The following is a 14,165-nucleotide window of genomic DNA, read 5'->3' as shown; positions in this document are numbered from 1 at the left end:
CTAGCCCGAAATTGGCTGACTTGCCAGTGGTTAGTGAATTCGCTGATGTTTTCCCTGACGAGATACCGGGATTGCCTCCGTTTCGAGAGGTAGATTTTAGCATAGAATTGATGCCAGGTACACAACCGATATCAAAAGCACCTTATCGTATGGCACCGATAGAGTTGAAAGAGTTGAAGGACCAACTTGAAAAATTGTTGGCCAAGGGATATATCAGAACAAGTGTTTCGCCCTGGGTAGCTCCGGTATTATTTGTGAGAAAGAAAGACGGATCAATGAGACTGTGTATTGACTACCGACAATTGAACAAAGCAACGGTAAAGAATCGCTATCCTTTACCTCGTATCGATGATTTGTTTGATCAATTGCAGGGTTCGTCAATATATTCGAAGATTGATTTACAATCCGGTTATCATCCATTGAGGGTGAGAGATGAGGATATCCCTAAGACTGCATTTAGAACCAGGCATGGCCATTACGAATTTATAGTCATGCCTGTTGGTCTAACGAATGCACCAGCAGTTTTTATGGGATTGATGAATAGAGTATTTCAAAAATATCTAGATGATTTCGTGATCATATTTATCGATGATATTTTGATATACTCTAAGAATTTGTGTGATCATGCTAATCACTTGAGAACAGTTTTGAAGACGTTGAGGGAAGAAAAACTGTATGCTAAGCTATCCAAATGTGAGTTTTGGTTGAAACAGGTGGTTTTTCTGGGTCATATTATATCAGGAGATGGTATTTTAGTTGATCCAAGTAAAGTTGAAGCTGTGATTAGTTGGCAGCGACCGACATCTGTGCCTGAAACCAGAAGTTTTATGGGCTTGGCAGGATATTATCGTCGATTCATCCGAGATTTCTCATCTATTGCAAAACCTATTACTCAGCTTACACAGAAGAATGCACCGTTTGTGTGGTCTGAAGCATGTGAAACAAGTTTTCTTGAGTTTAAGAAAAGATTGACTACATCACCAGTCTTGACAATCCCTTCAGGTACTGGTGATTTTGTTGTTTATTGCGATGCTTCTCATCGAGGTCTGGGATGTGTTTTAATGCAGAAAGGACATGTTGTCGCTTATGCCTCTCGACAACTGAAACCACATGAAGTCCGATATCCAATTCATGATCTTGAATTGGCAGCATCGTCTTTGCATTAAAAATTTGGAGACATTATTTATATGGTGAAAAGTTTGAAATCTTTTCTGATCACAAGAGTTTGAAGTATCTGTTTTCACAATCTGATCTAAACACGAGACAAAGAAGATGGCTCGATTTATTGAAAGATTTTGATTGTGAAATCAAATATTATCCAGGGAAATCGAATGCAGCAGCAGATGCCCTAAGTAGGAAGGTATGTGCTTTATCCTTGTCTACTATAGGTGTATCGAATTTGATTGAAGATTGCTATATTTTTGGATATATATTTGATACAGATAGGAGACCAATGAGAGTATATGCTATCAGTGCTGAGCCTGAATTGTTGATTCAAATTAAAGACGCACAGAAATCAGACTTCAGTGTTCAGAAATCGATTGAAATGATCAGATCAGGACATCAGTCTGAATACAATGTTAGTGATGATGATATTCTGTATGTGAATAACCGAATTGTTGTTCCCGATCTTTCAGATTTGAGACAGAATATTTTGAAGGAAGCTCATTGTAGTCGATTCAGTATTCACCCTGGAGGCAGGAAAATGTACAATGATTTGAAAAATCAGTACTGGTGGAAACAAATGAAGTCTGATGTGACTGAATTTGTATCAAAATGCTTGAACTGCCAACAGGTGAAGGCTGAGAGAAAGAAACCAGATGGCTTATTACAGAGTCTATCTATTCCTGAATGGAAATGGGATCACATTTCTATGGACTTTGTGACAAAATTGCCACGAGCATCCCGAGGATGTGATGCTATTTGGGTGATCATAGACAGATTGACGAAATCTGCGTGCTTCATTTATTATCGAATGACTTATCGTCATGATCAAATGGCAGATCTCTATATTCGAGAAGTGGTAAGATTGCACGGTGTGCCAAAGTCGATTGAATCTGATCGAGATCCTAAATTTACTTCGCACTTTTGGCATAGCCTACAGGAAGCTCTAGGTACGCGCTTACATTTGAGTACTGCTTATCATCCTCAAACTGACGGTCAATCTGAACGAACTATTCAGACTCTTGAGGATATGCTTAGAGCTGTGATACTTGATTTTGGTGTTACATGGCAAGATTCTATACCACTTGTGGAGTTCTCTTATAACAATAGTTATCAGACAAGTATAAAGATGGCTCCATTTGAAGCGTTGTATGGGAAGAAGTGTCGATCGCCATTGTACTGGGATGATGTGTCGGAGGTGCCTGAGTTGGGACCGGATATGATCAGACAGATGACTAAGAAGGTGAAGTTGATTCAGCAGAGAATGAGAACAGCGCAGCATAGACAAACCAGATATGCGAATATTCGACGACGACCATTATATTTTGAACAGGGAGATAGAGTGTTCTTGAAGATTTCACCATTCAGGGGCACAGTTAGATTTGGCAAGCAAGGAAAGTTGTCTCCACGATTTATTGGGCCGTATGAGATTCTCGAGAAGATAGGCAATCTTGCTTATCGACTCGCTCTTCCTCCATCCTTGTCCGATATTCATGATGTTTTTCATGTTTCGATGTTGAGGAAGTATCAGCCTGATGTATCGCATATTATCCACGTTGATGAAGCTGAACTCGATGACACTCTGAGTTATTTTGAACAACCGATTCAGATTCTGGATAGGAAAGAAAAGCAACTCCGAACGAAGACCATTCCATTGGTGATGATTCAATGGAGTCGGCACAGAGTTGAAGAAGCGACATGGAAAGTTGAAGAAGACATGAGACAGAGATTTCCTTACTTATTTCACTGATGTGAGTTCTTATTCAGTTTTCTGTTATTCTTTATTCTTATGAGTATACAGACTGCATATCTATACTGTTTATGAATTCGAGGACGAACTCATATCTTAGTGGGGGAGGAATGTAAGGCCCGGGATTACTTAATTTAATTCGAGATTATTTAATTTTAATCCGAGTATATTTAATTTGGGAATATTTAGAGTTTCGATTTAAATTCTAATATTCTTAAATTATTAAGGATTGAAATTGAATTAAAATAAGGGTCGAGGACTGAATTGTAATTTTTGAAGTGTCAGGGACTAAATTGCAATTTTTCTTTAATATATCCAATTTTTTCTTTGATAAATAATCTAGAATACGTGCAAATTCAGAAATAGAAGAAGGAAAGAACAGAGCAAAGCCGAGAGCCCATCTTCTTCATTTGCTATTGATCTTTAAATCCTTATATCTTTTGCTTCGGTTATCCGATTTTGATTCCGTAAATTGTTCTGGAATATTTGAAACGAGGGCTTCGATCTCGTGTAAGTATTGTGATGTTTTAGTTAGGTTTCGGAATCAGTATTTGGCAGAGATCAGATTCTGATATTATGAACTTGTTCTTGGCATTCTATCGTTCGCATATTCAAAATCGGATTGAATAGTTTATGTTATATGTCTTCAGTCCTAAGTCCAGCATGTTTATATATTATTATGGCTGCTGATAAAATGATTTGGATGATGTTTAATGGACTTGAGTATACGTATGAAGAATTTGAGTAATTAGAAATGATTTCGATATTTCGTCGGTTACTGAGTTTCAATCGCTATGCCGTCGATTAGAGTTTGAGACTATTTTGATAGCCTATGTCTGAGCTGAGCTGTTTGTTTAGATGTTGATGAAGTTATAGCATTTTTATTGTTCAGTTTCAGTTGATTTTGAAGGCTAACAAATCAAGACGCCGAGTTGAATCAAATAAGAGGAAGTCGAGGTTTGAAAAAAATATTGATTGACAATCTGATGATGATTTTGATTTGATTCTGAATTGGTAAGATTCAATGAAGTCTGATATATATGTTTTGATGTTATATTTCAGATTCGAAGTAGTTAGAACCGAGATATACGAAGGTATAATGACGACATCACGAGTTAGGGAGTTTGAAACTCAAGATCGACTATTCTTGAGTTGTCCTGCCAAAACCACATACTTGTTTATGTTTTGATTTGATTTTGATGTTGTCGATCCATCCCAGGTAGTGGATCTTTGATTTGAGTCGATATGATTATGATACGAGATGTTATTGAATTGGTTCTATTCCAAGGTCGGAGGTTGACCTTATTTTCGAATCCGAAATGATTTCGATAGATGGATATCCATGTCAAGATCGTTTACGAATCTTGATGGCACACGACGTTATATGAATCAATTCTTAATCGATATATTCTTTATTGTTGAGTCGCTTATGAATAGAGTCGATATGATTTATTTAACGCTTTATATATGTCGATTATACTGGAAATGATTTCTCACCGGAGTTTATCCGGTTGTTGCTTTGTTTTGTATGTGTGCATGGCAACAGAGGGGGCATGAGCTAGTCAACGACGACATTGATAGCTCGGGAGAGAGATTTAGCAAGTGAGGACTCGGGTTTTAGATGATGTATGATAGTTGAACTAGCATCAAATTTGTAGAAGAATTATGACTTGAAGTACACTTTGTGTAGTTTATGGTTTTGATGCCTTTGTTACTATTCGTTTGATGTAATAATCGAATGGATTGATGCTTGAGACTTCATATATATATATATATGAATGTTCCAGAATTGATAAACCATGTTTGAGTTGGTTTTGGATTAATTTTCCAAGTCTTGACAGCATAAGTGTTTCTGCAGATTTTTCTGGGCAGAGAGGCCGCTCGATCGGTAGGATTTAACCGATCGAGCGAGGCCTTAAAAATGCAAAACAGAGAATTGAAATTTTGAGCTCGCTCGATCGGTAGGATTTGACCGCTCGAGCGAGACCAAAATATGCTCAGACCCGAGAAATGGGATTTCCAGCTCGCTCGATCGGTAGGATTTAACCGATCGAGCGAGGTGCAATATTTTTAATTTTTTTTTATTTGGTTTGAGTATTCTTTTAAATACATGATTAATTGTTTATTAATCGTTAATTGTCCTAAGATGAGATTAGCAACCCGAGGTCCCCACAATTCTCAAGTGTTCAATATGCTCATTCAAATTCTTGCTATATACTAGAAGATCATCAAAATAAACTACAACAAATTTTCCAATGTGTGCACGCAAGATATGATTCATTAAGAGCATAAAAGTGCTCGGTGAATTAGTTAATCCAAAAGGCATAACCAACCACTCATATAATCCATACTTAGTTTTAAAAGAACTTTTCCACTCATCACCTTTACTCATTCTAATTTGATGATAACAACTTTTAAGATCAATTTAACTAAAAATATTTGAACCATGCAATTCATCCAATAATCTTTATTCAGTTGATACAATTGTTTCATTTAATGAGTCCCTGCAATTAAGTTTACAAGGCCCAAAGATAAAATTAAAATAAGTGAGAATTCAGTTATGTCTTGACATAAGATATTATGTTATATCTCCAGATAGAGAATAAAAAAACTTGTGTATGACGAAGTTCTCAATCCTTTAGATTTCACATATTTTGATATTTGTGTTAATTGTATAAAGGAAAAATGAACCGATTAAAGGAGATTGAAGCCAACAAGAATTTGGACGTCTTAGAACTTATAAATACAGATATTTGTGAGTACTAGGTCATTCTGTATTGTTCTTGTAATGATCAACAATATTTTATAATTTTCATAAATGATTATTTTAGATATGAATTCTTATATCTCATTTATGGAAAAGTACTAATGACTGCAACATATATCATCAACAAAGTTTGATTAAAGTGGCTCTTAAAGTTCTAAGGGGTAAAATTTTATGGTCCCATAATAAATTTGATTTTAAGTTGGGAAATGCTTGGTTTTTTGAGGATGTTGAGTTTGTAGGGAAATATATTTATGGAATTTGTATTCTGAAGAAGAATATTTTGATATTATCACAAGTGTTATTGGCATTGATCAAATTTTTATTTTGACCTTGTTCAAAACACAATACGCTAAGGCAATTTTAGAAAATTTCTCATTCAAGAAATATTCCGAAAAAAAAAGCTCTTACATCTCAATAACCTCGTCACTATGGAGTTCCACTCGAGAGAGAAGACGTGCAATCCTAGGTAATTTGATTGTATTTCTCCAAGAGCATATGGTCAACATTGGAATGAGAGAAAATGATATTTTATCAATTTTTGTCAAGTCATGAAAAGTTCTAACTCTCAAAGTGGATTGATGTCAATAATAAAGAGATAAAATCTATGAAAGACAATGACATTTGGGATCTTATTCCATTGCCTAAAATGTGAAATTCATTGGTTCTAAATGGATATTTAAAATCACGAGTATTCAAAAGGTAATGTGGAAAGATATAAGGATCGTCTTGTCATAAATGATGTTTTACACAGTAACATGAAAGCAATTGTAAAGAACCTTTCTCTTTGGTTTCTTTGAAGGACTCTTCAGGATTATATTAGCAAGAGTACTGCATTTCAATAAATAAATGGTATTTTACGTCTCATCATGTGAACATCTTGTTCTTTTGTGATGAATTTGATTGATGATTGTACATTTCATAAGGTCTGTCAGAGTAAATATATTTTTCTTGTTTTATAATGAAAACCATTTGATACCCTTATAATTAAGGGATACAATTTAGTCTCAATCAATTTCCTAAGAATGATTTTAAAGGAAAAGAAAAGCAAATTATTCTCTATGACTTAGCCATAGGGAATCTAATGCATTGCTAAGGTTTATACGTAAAATATTTATATACGTGACTAGAATGTTGGATATACATTTAAATAATTCAGGAGTAGACTATTGAAAAGTAGTCAATTAGATATTATGGAATTTACTGAAAAATAAAGGATTAAATGCTCACATATCGGAGGCCAAATCGGTTTTAAGATCATTTGATATACCGACACTAATTTGCAGGATGTCAAGATAGTGTGAAAACTATGTCGGACTATTTTAATCTACTGGCAGAAGATGTCATCACATGAAAGAGTGCTAAAAAGTCCCTTAATGTAGCTTCTTTTATCATGACAGTAGATTTTATAGTTTGTTATAAGTCATCAAATCGGGTTTTGGTTGTTAAAGTAAGAGTTCAGAATGAATAGTTGTCTATAAATCACATCGGTATAAACTCCATGATTGTGGATCCACTTACTAAGGTATTATCACCCAAAATGTTTTATGTGCACATTATTTTTTTGTGTGTTTTTTCAATTACGAATATTCAGTTTTAATGGGAGTTTGTAATTTTAAATGCTTTTAAATACATGTTCGGTTTTTTGGTTTATGGAAATGTAAGTTATTCTGCAGAAATAAATTTTTTGATTAATTCACACTCTGACTCTGTTATGGTTGATCTCACTAAAGTTTAAGGGTGAACCAGTTGAAAATAGGTATGTTAAGATCAAATTACAGGAAATTTTTATTCTACAAATCCACATCGTAACCCATGTCATTCATTTGTATGACATATTTGACCATTGATGGGTCGAGTTATGATGAATGCACCAAAGGTCACTTTAATACTATGTTGGTATGATTGATGGATCGGATTGGTTGTAGATACATTTCGATAATGACAACAAGGTTGATCTTATTTGGTTATTTTTGCAAAACATAATTATAAATTAAAGTTTCACATATAGCCAAAGTGGGAGATTGTTGGATCATAAATCCAATGTTGGGCTTATATATAAATAATTATGTATTGTGGCTGTCAAATTGTAAGGTCAGCCCATAAAAGTGATCTAAATAAGGCTTCTGGTTATTTTGGCTTTAATGTATCTAATAGGGGAACCTTTAATGTGTAGATACTAGTGGACTTTTCTATTTGATTGATGTGATTAAATAAAATTCCTACATAAAAGTAAAGGGTTATGGTTCCCGGATAACACGATGCAGTCATTCTATTCTATTTACATCGATAGTTAGAGAGCGTGAGAGAATTTAAAATACTCTCAAGGCAAATCGATCGTGTTGATCCGGAAGGCCAAACCATGCAGATCTACATGGGTACGTACCAATTTTTATGGATTTAGGTACGCTTCCATTACAGTTTATCGTTTATATTCTTTATGACTTAGCATGATGGATTATGGATTTATATTATATGGTTATTACCCAACAACACACACCGAATCCCATTCGCGCAATTGATGACGACGTGACTTGCAATTCATTATAAAACTTTTAATTTAGTGGAATTTGTATGTTTTGGTGGAGGAGTTTTAGCAAAATAAACTTTATGTTTGGTTTGGAAAAATCTAATTAATCTTATAATAAATATTTAAAAATTTCATAATATGATGGATAAAGTATTTAAAATTTCATATGATATGATATATATGTTTTGGGTTAAAATAATTACAATAGAATAAATGATGGATTAAATGATGAAAAAAATAACTCCAAAATAATAATATATAATTAACAATCAATTATGTTGGAATATGTTGAGATGATGAAAAATATGATTTTAAGAAAATAATTAGATCATCACAAAAATTCTTATGACATAGTGTCACGGATCAATTTTTTGAAACGATCTTTTCGACATAACTCAATTAATGAAACTATATTACCTTTTAATTATATATGCCAAAACATTGTGTCTACATCAATTCATAGATAATAGTCATGTTTATTTCTATATCAAATAAGGAAAACACTTCCCGATCGAAGAATGGAAACAAACAATACAAAGACAATTATGTCCAATAAAACAGAGCATGCATGGTGAAAGCCAACTCTTTTATTACATATATACATTAATCAAATATTTGACCTTATAGCTGCTTTTATTATTATCACAAACATGACCAAACAAAGCAATTAAGCAGATCACCAATGTTACATATCATTAATGCATAAATATATAATCACACACACAAACACAAACATGCATGCAGGCTAATCGATCGATCAGACCTTCTTAAACATAACTTTAAGTGGGACGTCACTTAAAGCCAACCGCCTCTTCCCGTCTTTGATGAAGATCCCGACATCTCCGCATACCGGCCTGCAGATATCGCAAACCGTCGGGCAATAAACAAACTTGTAATCACTGTCATACTTTTGAATCTTGAACCAGTTGCTAATGGTGTCACGGCCAGGGTTCCCTTCAACTCCGCCCGTCGTGATGAAATACTTCCCGGTGGATTCATCGAAGACATCGAGCTTCCATAATGTCGTCTGAACACAGATCGACGAGGCATTAAACAAGACGTTTAGGTCGGTTTCTAGACGGATGACACCCTTTTTGGGGTTCACGGGCTTGAAGTATACTGGAAGGCCACGATCAACTTCAGATTGTTCTTGAACAACATCGAGAGGACAAGGGTTTTGTTCGTCGGTGCTGTCTAGCGTGAGGCCGCCACCCCTGCCGCGAAAGACCGGAAGTACGTAATAGTCGACGCCTGCACGGAGGGCTTTTCCATCTGTGTCGAGCACCGGAGCGGGCTGTTCGGCTGCTTCACAGGTGGAGGAGATCATGAAAATTTCTCATTCAAAAAATATTCCGAAAAAACAAGCTCTTACATCTCAATAATCTCATCACTATGGAGTTCCACTCGAGAGAGAAGATGTGCAATCCTAGGTAATTTGATTATATTTCTCCAAGAGCATATGGTCAACATTGGAATGAGAGAAAATGATATTTTATCAATTTTTGTCAAGTCATGAAAAGTTCTAACTCTCAAAGTGGATTGATGTCAATAATAAGGAGATAAAATCTATGAAATACAATGACATTTGGGATCTTATTCCATTGCTTAAAATGTGAAATTCATTGGTTCTAAATAGATATTTAAAATCACGAGTATTCAAAAGGTAATGTAGAAAGATATAAGGATCGTCTTGTCATAATTGATATTTTACACAGTAACATGAAAGCAATTGTAAAGAACCTTTATCTTTGGTTTCTTTGAAGGACTCTTCAGGATTATATTAGCATGAGTACTGCATTTCAATCAATAAATGGTATTTTACGTCTCATCATTTGAACATCTTGTTCTTTTGTGATGAATTTGATTGATGATTGTACATTTCATAAGGTCTATGAGAGTAAATATATTTTTCTTGTTTTATAATGAAAACCATTTGATACCCTTATAATTAAGGGAGGCAACTTAGTCTCAATCAATTTCCTAAGAATGATTTTAAAGGAAATGAAATGCAAAATATTCTCTATGACTTAGCCATAGGGAATCTAATGCATTGCTAAGATTTATATGTAAAATATTTATATACATGACTGGAATGTTGGATATAAATTTAAATAATTCAGGAGTAGACTATTGAAAATTATTAAATTAGAATTTACTGAAAAATAAAGGATTAAATGCTCACATATCGGAGGCCAAATCGGTTTTGAGATCATTTGATATACTGACACTAATTTGCAGGATATCAAGATAGTATGAAAACTATGTCGGGCTATTTTAATCTACTGGCAAAAGATGTCATCACATAAAAGAGTGCTAAAAAGTCCCTTACTATAGCTTCTTTTATCATGACAATAGATTTTATAGTTTGTTATAAGGCATCCAATCAGGTTTTGGTTGTTAAAGTAAGAGTTCAGAGTGAATAGTTGTATATAAATCACATCGATATAAACTCCATGATTGTGGATCCACTTACTAAGGTATTATCACCCAACTAAGGTATTATCACCCATAATGTTTTATCTGCACATTATTTTTTTGTGTGTTTTGTCAATTACGAATATTCAGTTTTAATGGGAGTTTGTAATTTTAAATGCTTTTATATATATACATGTTCGGTTTTTTGGTTTATGGAAATGTAAGTTATTCTGCAGAAATAAATTTTTTGATTAATTCACACTCTGACTCTGTTATGGTTGATTTCACTAAAGTTTAAGGGTGAACCAGTTGAAAATAGGTATGTTAAGATCACATTACAGAAAATTTTTATGCTACACATCCACATCGTAACCCATGTCATTCAGTTGTATGGCATATGTGACTATTGATGGGTCAAGTTACGATGAATGTACCAAAGGTCACTTTAATACTATGTTGGTATGATTGATTGACCATATTGGTTGTAGATACATTTCGGTAATGACAGCAAAGTTGATCTCATTTGGTTATTTTTGCAAAACATAATTATAAAGTTTCACATATAGCCAAAGTGGGAGATTGTTGGATCATAAATCCAACGTTGGGCTTATATATAAATAATTATATATTGCGGCTGTCAAATTATAAGGTCAGCCCATAAAAGTGATCTAAATAAGGCTTCGGGTTATTTGGGCTTTAATGTATCAAATAGGGGAACCTTTAATGTGTAGATACTAGTGGACTTTTCTATTTGATTGATGTGATTAAATAAAATCCCTACATATAAGTAAAGGGTTATGGTTCCCGGATCACACGATGCAGTCATTCTATTCTATTTACATCGATAGTTAGAGAGAGTGAGAGAATTTAAAAGACTCTCAAGGCAAATCGATCGTGTTGATCCGAAAGGCCAAACCATGCAGATCTACATGGGTACGTACCAATTTTTATGGATTTAGGTACGCTTCCACTTCAGTTTATCGTTTACATTCTTGATAATTTAACATGATGGATTCTGGATTTATATTATATGGTTATTACCCAACAACACCCACCGAACCCCATTCGTGCAATCGATGATGACGTGTCTTGCAATTCATTATAAAACTTTTAAGAGTAACACTTATGTGAGACGGTCTCATCTGTGAGACGGGTCAATCCTACCCATATTTATAATGATAAGTAATACTTTTGGCATAAAATGTAATAATTTTTAATGGATAACCCATATAAGAGACCCGTACGGTCTCATCTGTGAGACGGGTCAATCCTACCCATATTTATAATGATAAGTAATACTTTTGGCATAAAATGTAATACTTTTTAATGAATAACCCATATAAGAGACCCGTCTCAAAAAATGACCCTTGAGACCGTTTCATAGGAGTTTTTGTCAACTTTTAATTTAGTGGAATTTGTATGTTTTGGTGGAGGAGTTTTAGCAAAATAAACTTTATGCATGTTTGGTTTGGAAAAATCTAATTAATCTTATAATAAATATTTAAAAATTTCATAATATGATGGATAAAGTATTTAAAATTTCATATGATATGATATATATCTTTTGGGTTAAAATAAATACAATAGAATAAATGATGGATTAAATGATGAAAAAAATAACTCCAAAATAATAATATATAATTAACAATTAATTATGTTGGAATATGCTGAGATGATGAAAAATATGATTTTAAGAAAATAATTAGATCATCACAAAAATTCTTATGACATAGTGTCACGGATCAATTTTTTGAAACGATCTTTTCGACATAACTCAATTAATGAAACTATATTACCTTTTAATTATATATGCCAAAACATTGTGTCTACATACATTCATAGATAATAGTCATGTTTGTTTCTATATCAAATAAGGAAAACACTTCCCGATCGAAGAATGGAAACAAACAATACAAAGACAATTATGTCCAATAAAACAGAGCATGCATGGTGAAAGCCAACTCTTTTATTACATATATACATTAATCAAATATTTGACCTTATAGCTTCTTTTATTATTATCACAAACATGACCAAACAAAGCAATTAAGCAGATCACCAATATTACATATCATTAATGCATAAATATATAATCACACACACAAACACAAACATGCATGCAGGCTAATCGATCGATCAGACCTTCTTAAACATAACTTTAAGTGGGACGTCACTTAAAGCCAACCGCCTCTTCCCGTCTTTGATGAAGATCCCGACATCTCCGCATACCGGCCTGCAGATATCGCAAACCGTCGGGCAATAAACAAACTTGTAATCACTGTCATACTTTTGAATCTTGAACCAGTTGCTAATGGTGTCACGGCCAGGGTTCCCTTCAACTCCGCCCGTCGTGATGAAATACTTCCCGTCGAAGACATCGAGCTTCCATAACGTCGTCTGAACACAGATCGACGAGGCATTAAACAAGACGTTTAGGTCGGTTTCTAGACGGATGACGCCCTTTTTGGGGTTCACGGGCTTGAAGTATACTGGAAGGCCACGATCAACTTCAGATTGTTCTTGAACAACATCGAGAGGACAAGGGTTTTGTTCGTCGGTGCTGTCTAGCGTGAGGCCGCCACCCCTGCCGCGGAAGACCGGAAGTACGTAATAGTCGACGCCTGCACGGAGGGCTTTTCCGTCTGTGTCGAGCACCGGAGCGGGCTGTTCGGCTGCTTCACAGGTGGAGGAGATCATGAAGATCATCAAAACCAGCATGGAAATCTGAGTGATCATCAAGTTTATCTTCATTTTTACTATTACGATCGGCCAATGTCAATGTCAATTAAATGTAAGTACGGGGGAGAATATATGGATTGGAGATCTAGATCATGTTTATTTATAGTTAAATCCATCACATTTTTATAATATAAAATATTTATATTATTATAATTATAAAATATTAAAAGCGCATTAAATTGATAGGTTGTAGCAGCGGATTCGTGAACAATATAGTTTACGTAAATCGTACTAGTTTGAAACTTTGATAATTGACTATTATACCAAACTTTAAATTACAAGTGTGTGAAAGTCAAAGACGTGACAGATATTAGATAAATGAAAGTACTAGGTATTGAAATTAGTGGCGAGTCACCTTTATTTTAGTATATATATTTACAAATTGAAATTATAAGTTTGATTTCCATGAATTTTTTAACTTAGATTTTAGACGTTTTAATTAAATATTTCATCTTCCTATACATTATATATCGACTCCAAAAAAATTAATTAATGTTATTTTTAATTATGATATAAAAACCTGTAATCTTTATATTTGAGAGCGCATTGAATAAACCTCGAGATAAGGTATGAAAAAAGAATTTGTTAATGTATGGCCTAAATTGATCGAGTCACGGCTCAAAAATCAAATTGAAAATAATATATATTTTTCCTCCGCACATGATTAGTCAACAAATAATTAGCAAATCAATACACGAAAGCTCTTGGATTTTATCCAAATCTAGTTGGGTTATCCACGGCTTTAAGTTTTATTTATAACGCGTTCTGAGTGATAGAAAATTAGTAGGCCAAATTCCAAATCA

General features: G+C 34.0%; 2 protein-coding genes across 2 annotated transcripts; both read right to left on the bottom strand.

Moving 5' to 3' along the window:
- Positions 1 to 8,727: 8,727 nt before the first annotated feature.
- LOC140884104 (kunitz trypsin inhibitor 5-like) lies at positions 8,728 to 9,535 on the bottom strand. The gene has a single exon (XM_073290771.1). The coding sequence runs from the start codon at positions 9,533 to 9,535 to the stop codon at positions 8,966 to 8,968; it is 570 nt and encodes a 189-aa protein (XP_073146872.1). The 3' UTR covers positions 8,728 to 8,965.
- Positions 9,536 to 12,405: 2,870 nt separating this feature from the next.
- LOC140883620 (kunitz trypsin inhibitor 5-like) lies at positions 12,406 to 13,457 on the bottom strand. The gene has a single exon (XM_073290165.1). It carries the CDS (start codon positions 13,372 to 13,374, stop codon positions 12,760 to 12,762), a length of 615 nt encoding a protein of 204 aa, XP_073146266.1. The 5' UTR covers positions 13,375 to 13,457; the 3' UTR covers positions 12,406 to 12,759.
- Between the last annotated feature and the right edge of the window lie 708 nt (positions 13,458 to 14,165).

This window comes from Henckelia pumila, chromosome 2, assembly GCF_033568475.1.
Source record: "Henckelia pumila isolate YLH828 chromosome 2, ASM3356847v2, whole genome shotgun sequence".
Lineage (NCBI taxonomy): Eukaryota > Viridiplantae > Streptophyta > Magnoliopsida > Lamiales > Gesneriaceae > Henckelia > Henckelia pumila.
This window is presented reverse-complemented; position numbering and strand designations above follow the sequence as displayed.

Bases quoted from the DNA above. Each gene is read 5' to 3' on its own strand.
- LOC140884104 (XM_073290771.1), bottom strand. From the start codon at position 9,535: ATGATCTCCTCCACCTGTGAAGCAGCCGAACAGCCCGCTCCGGTGCTC.
- LOC140883620 (XM_073290165.1), bottom strand. From the start codon at position 13,374: ATGAAGATAAACTTGATGATCACTCAGATTTCCATGCTGGTTTTGATG.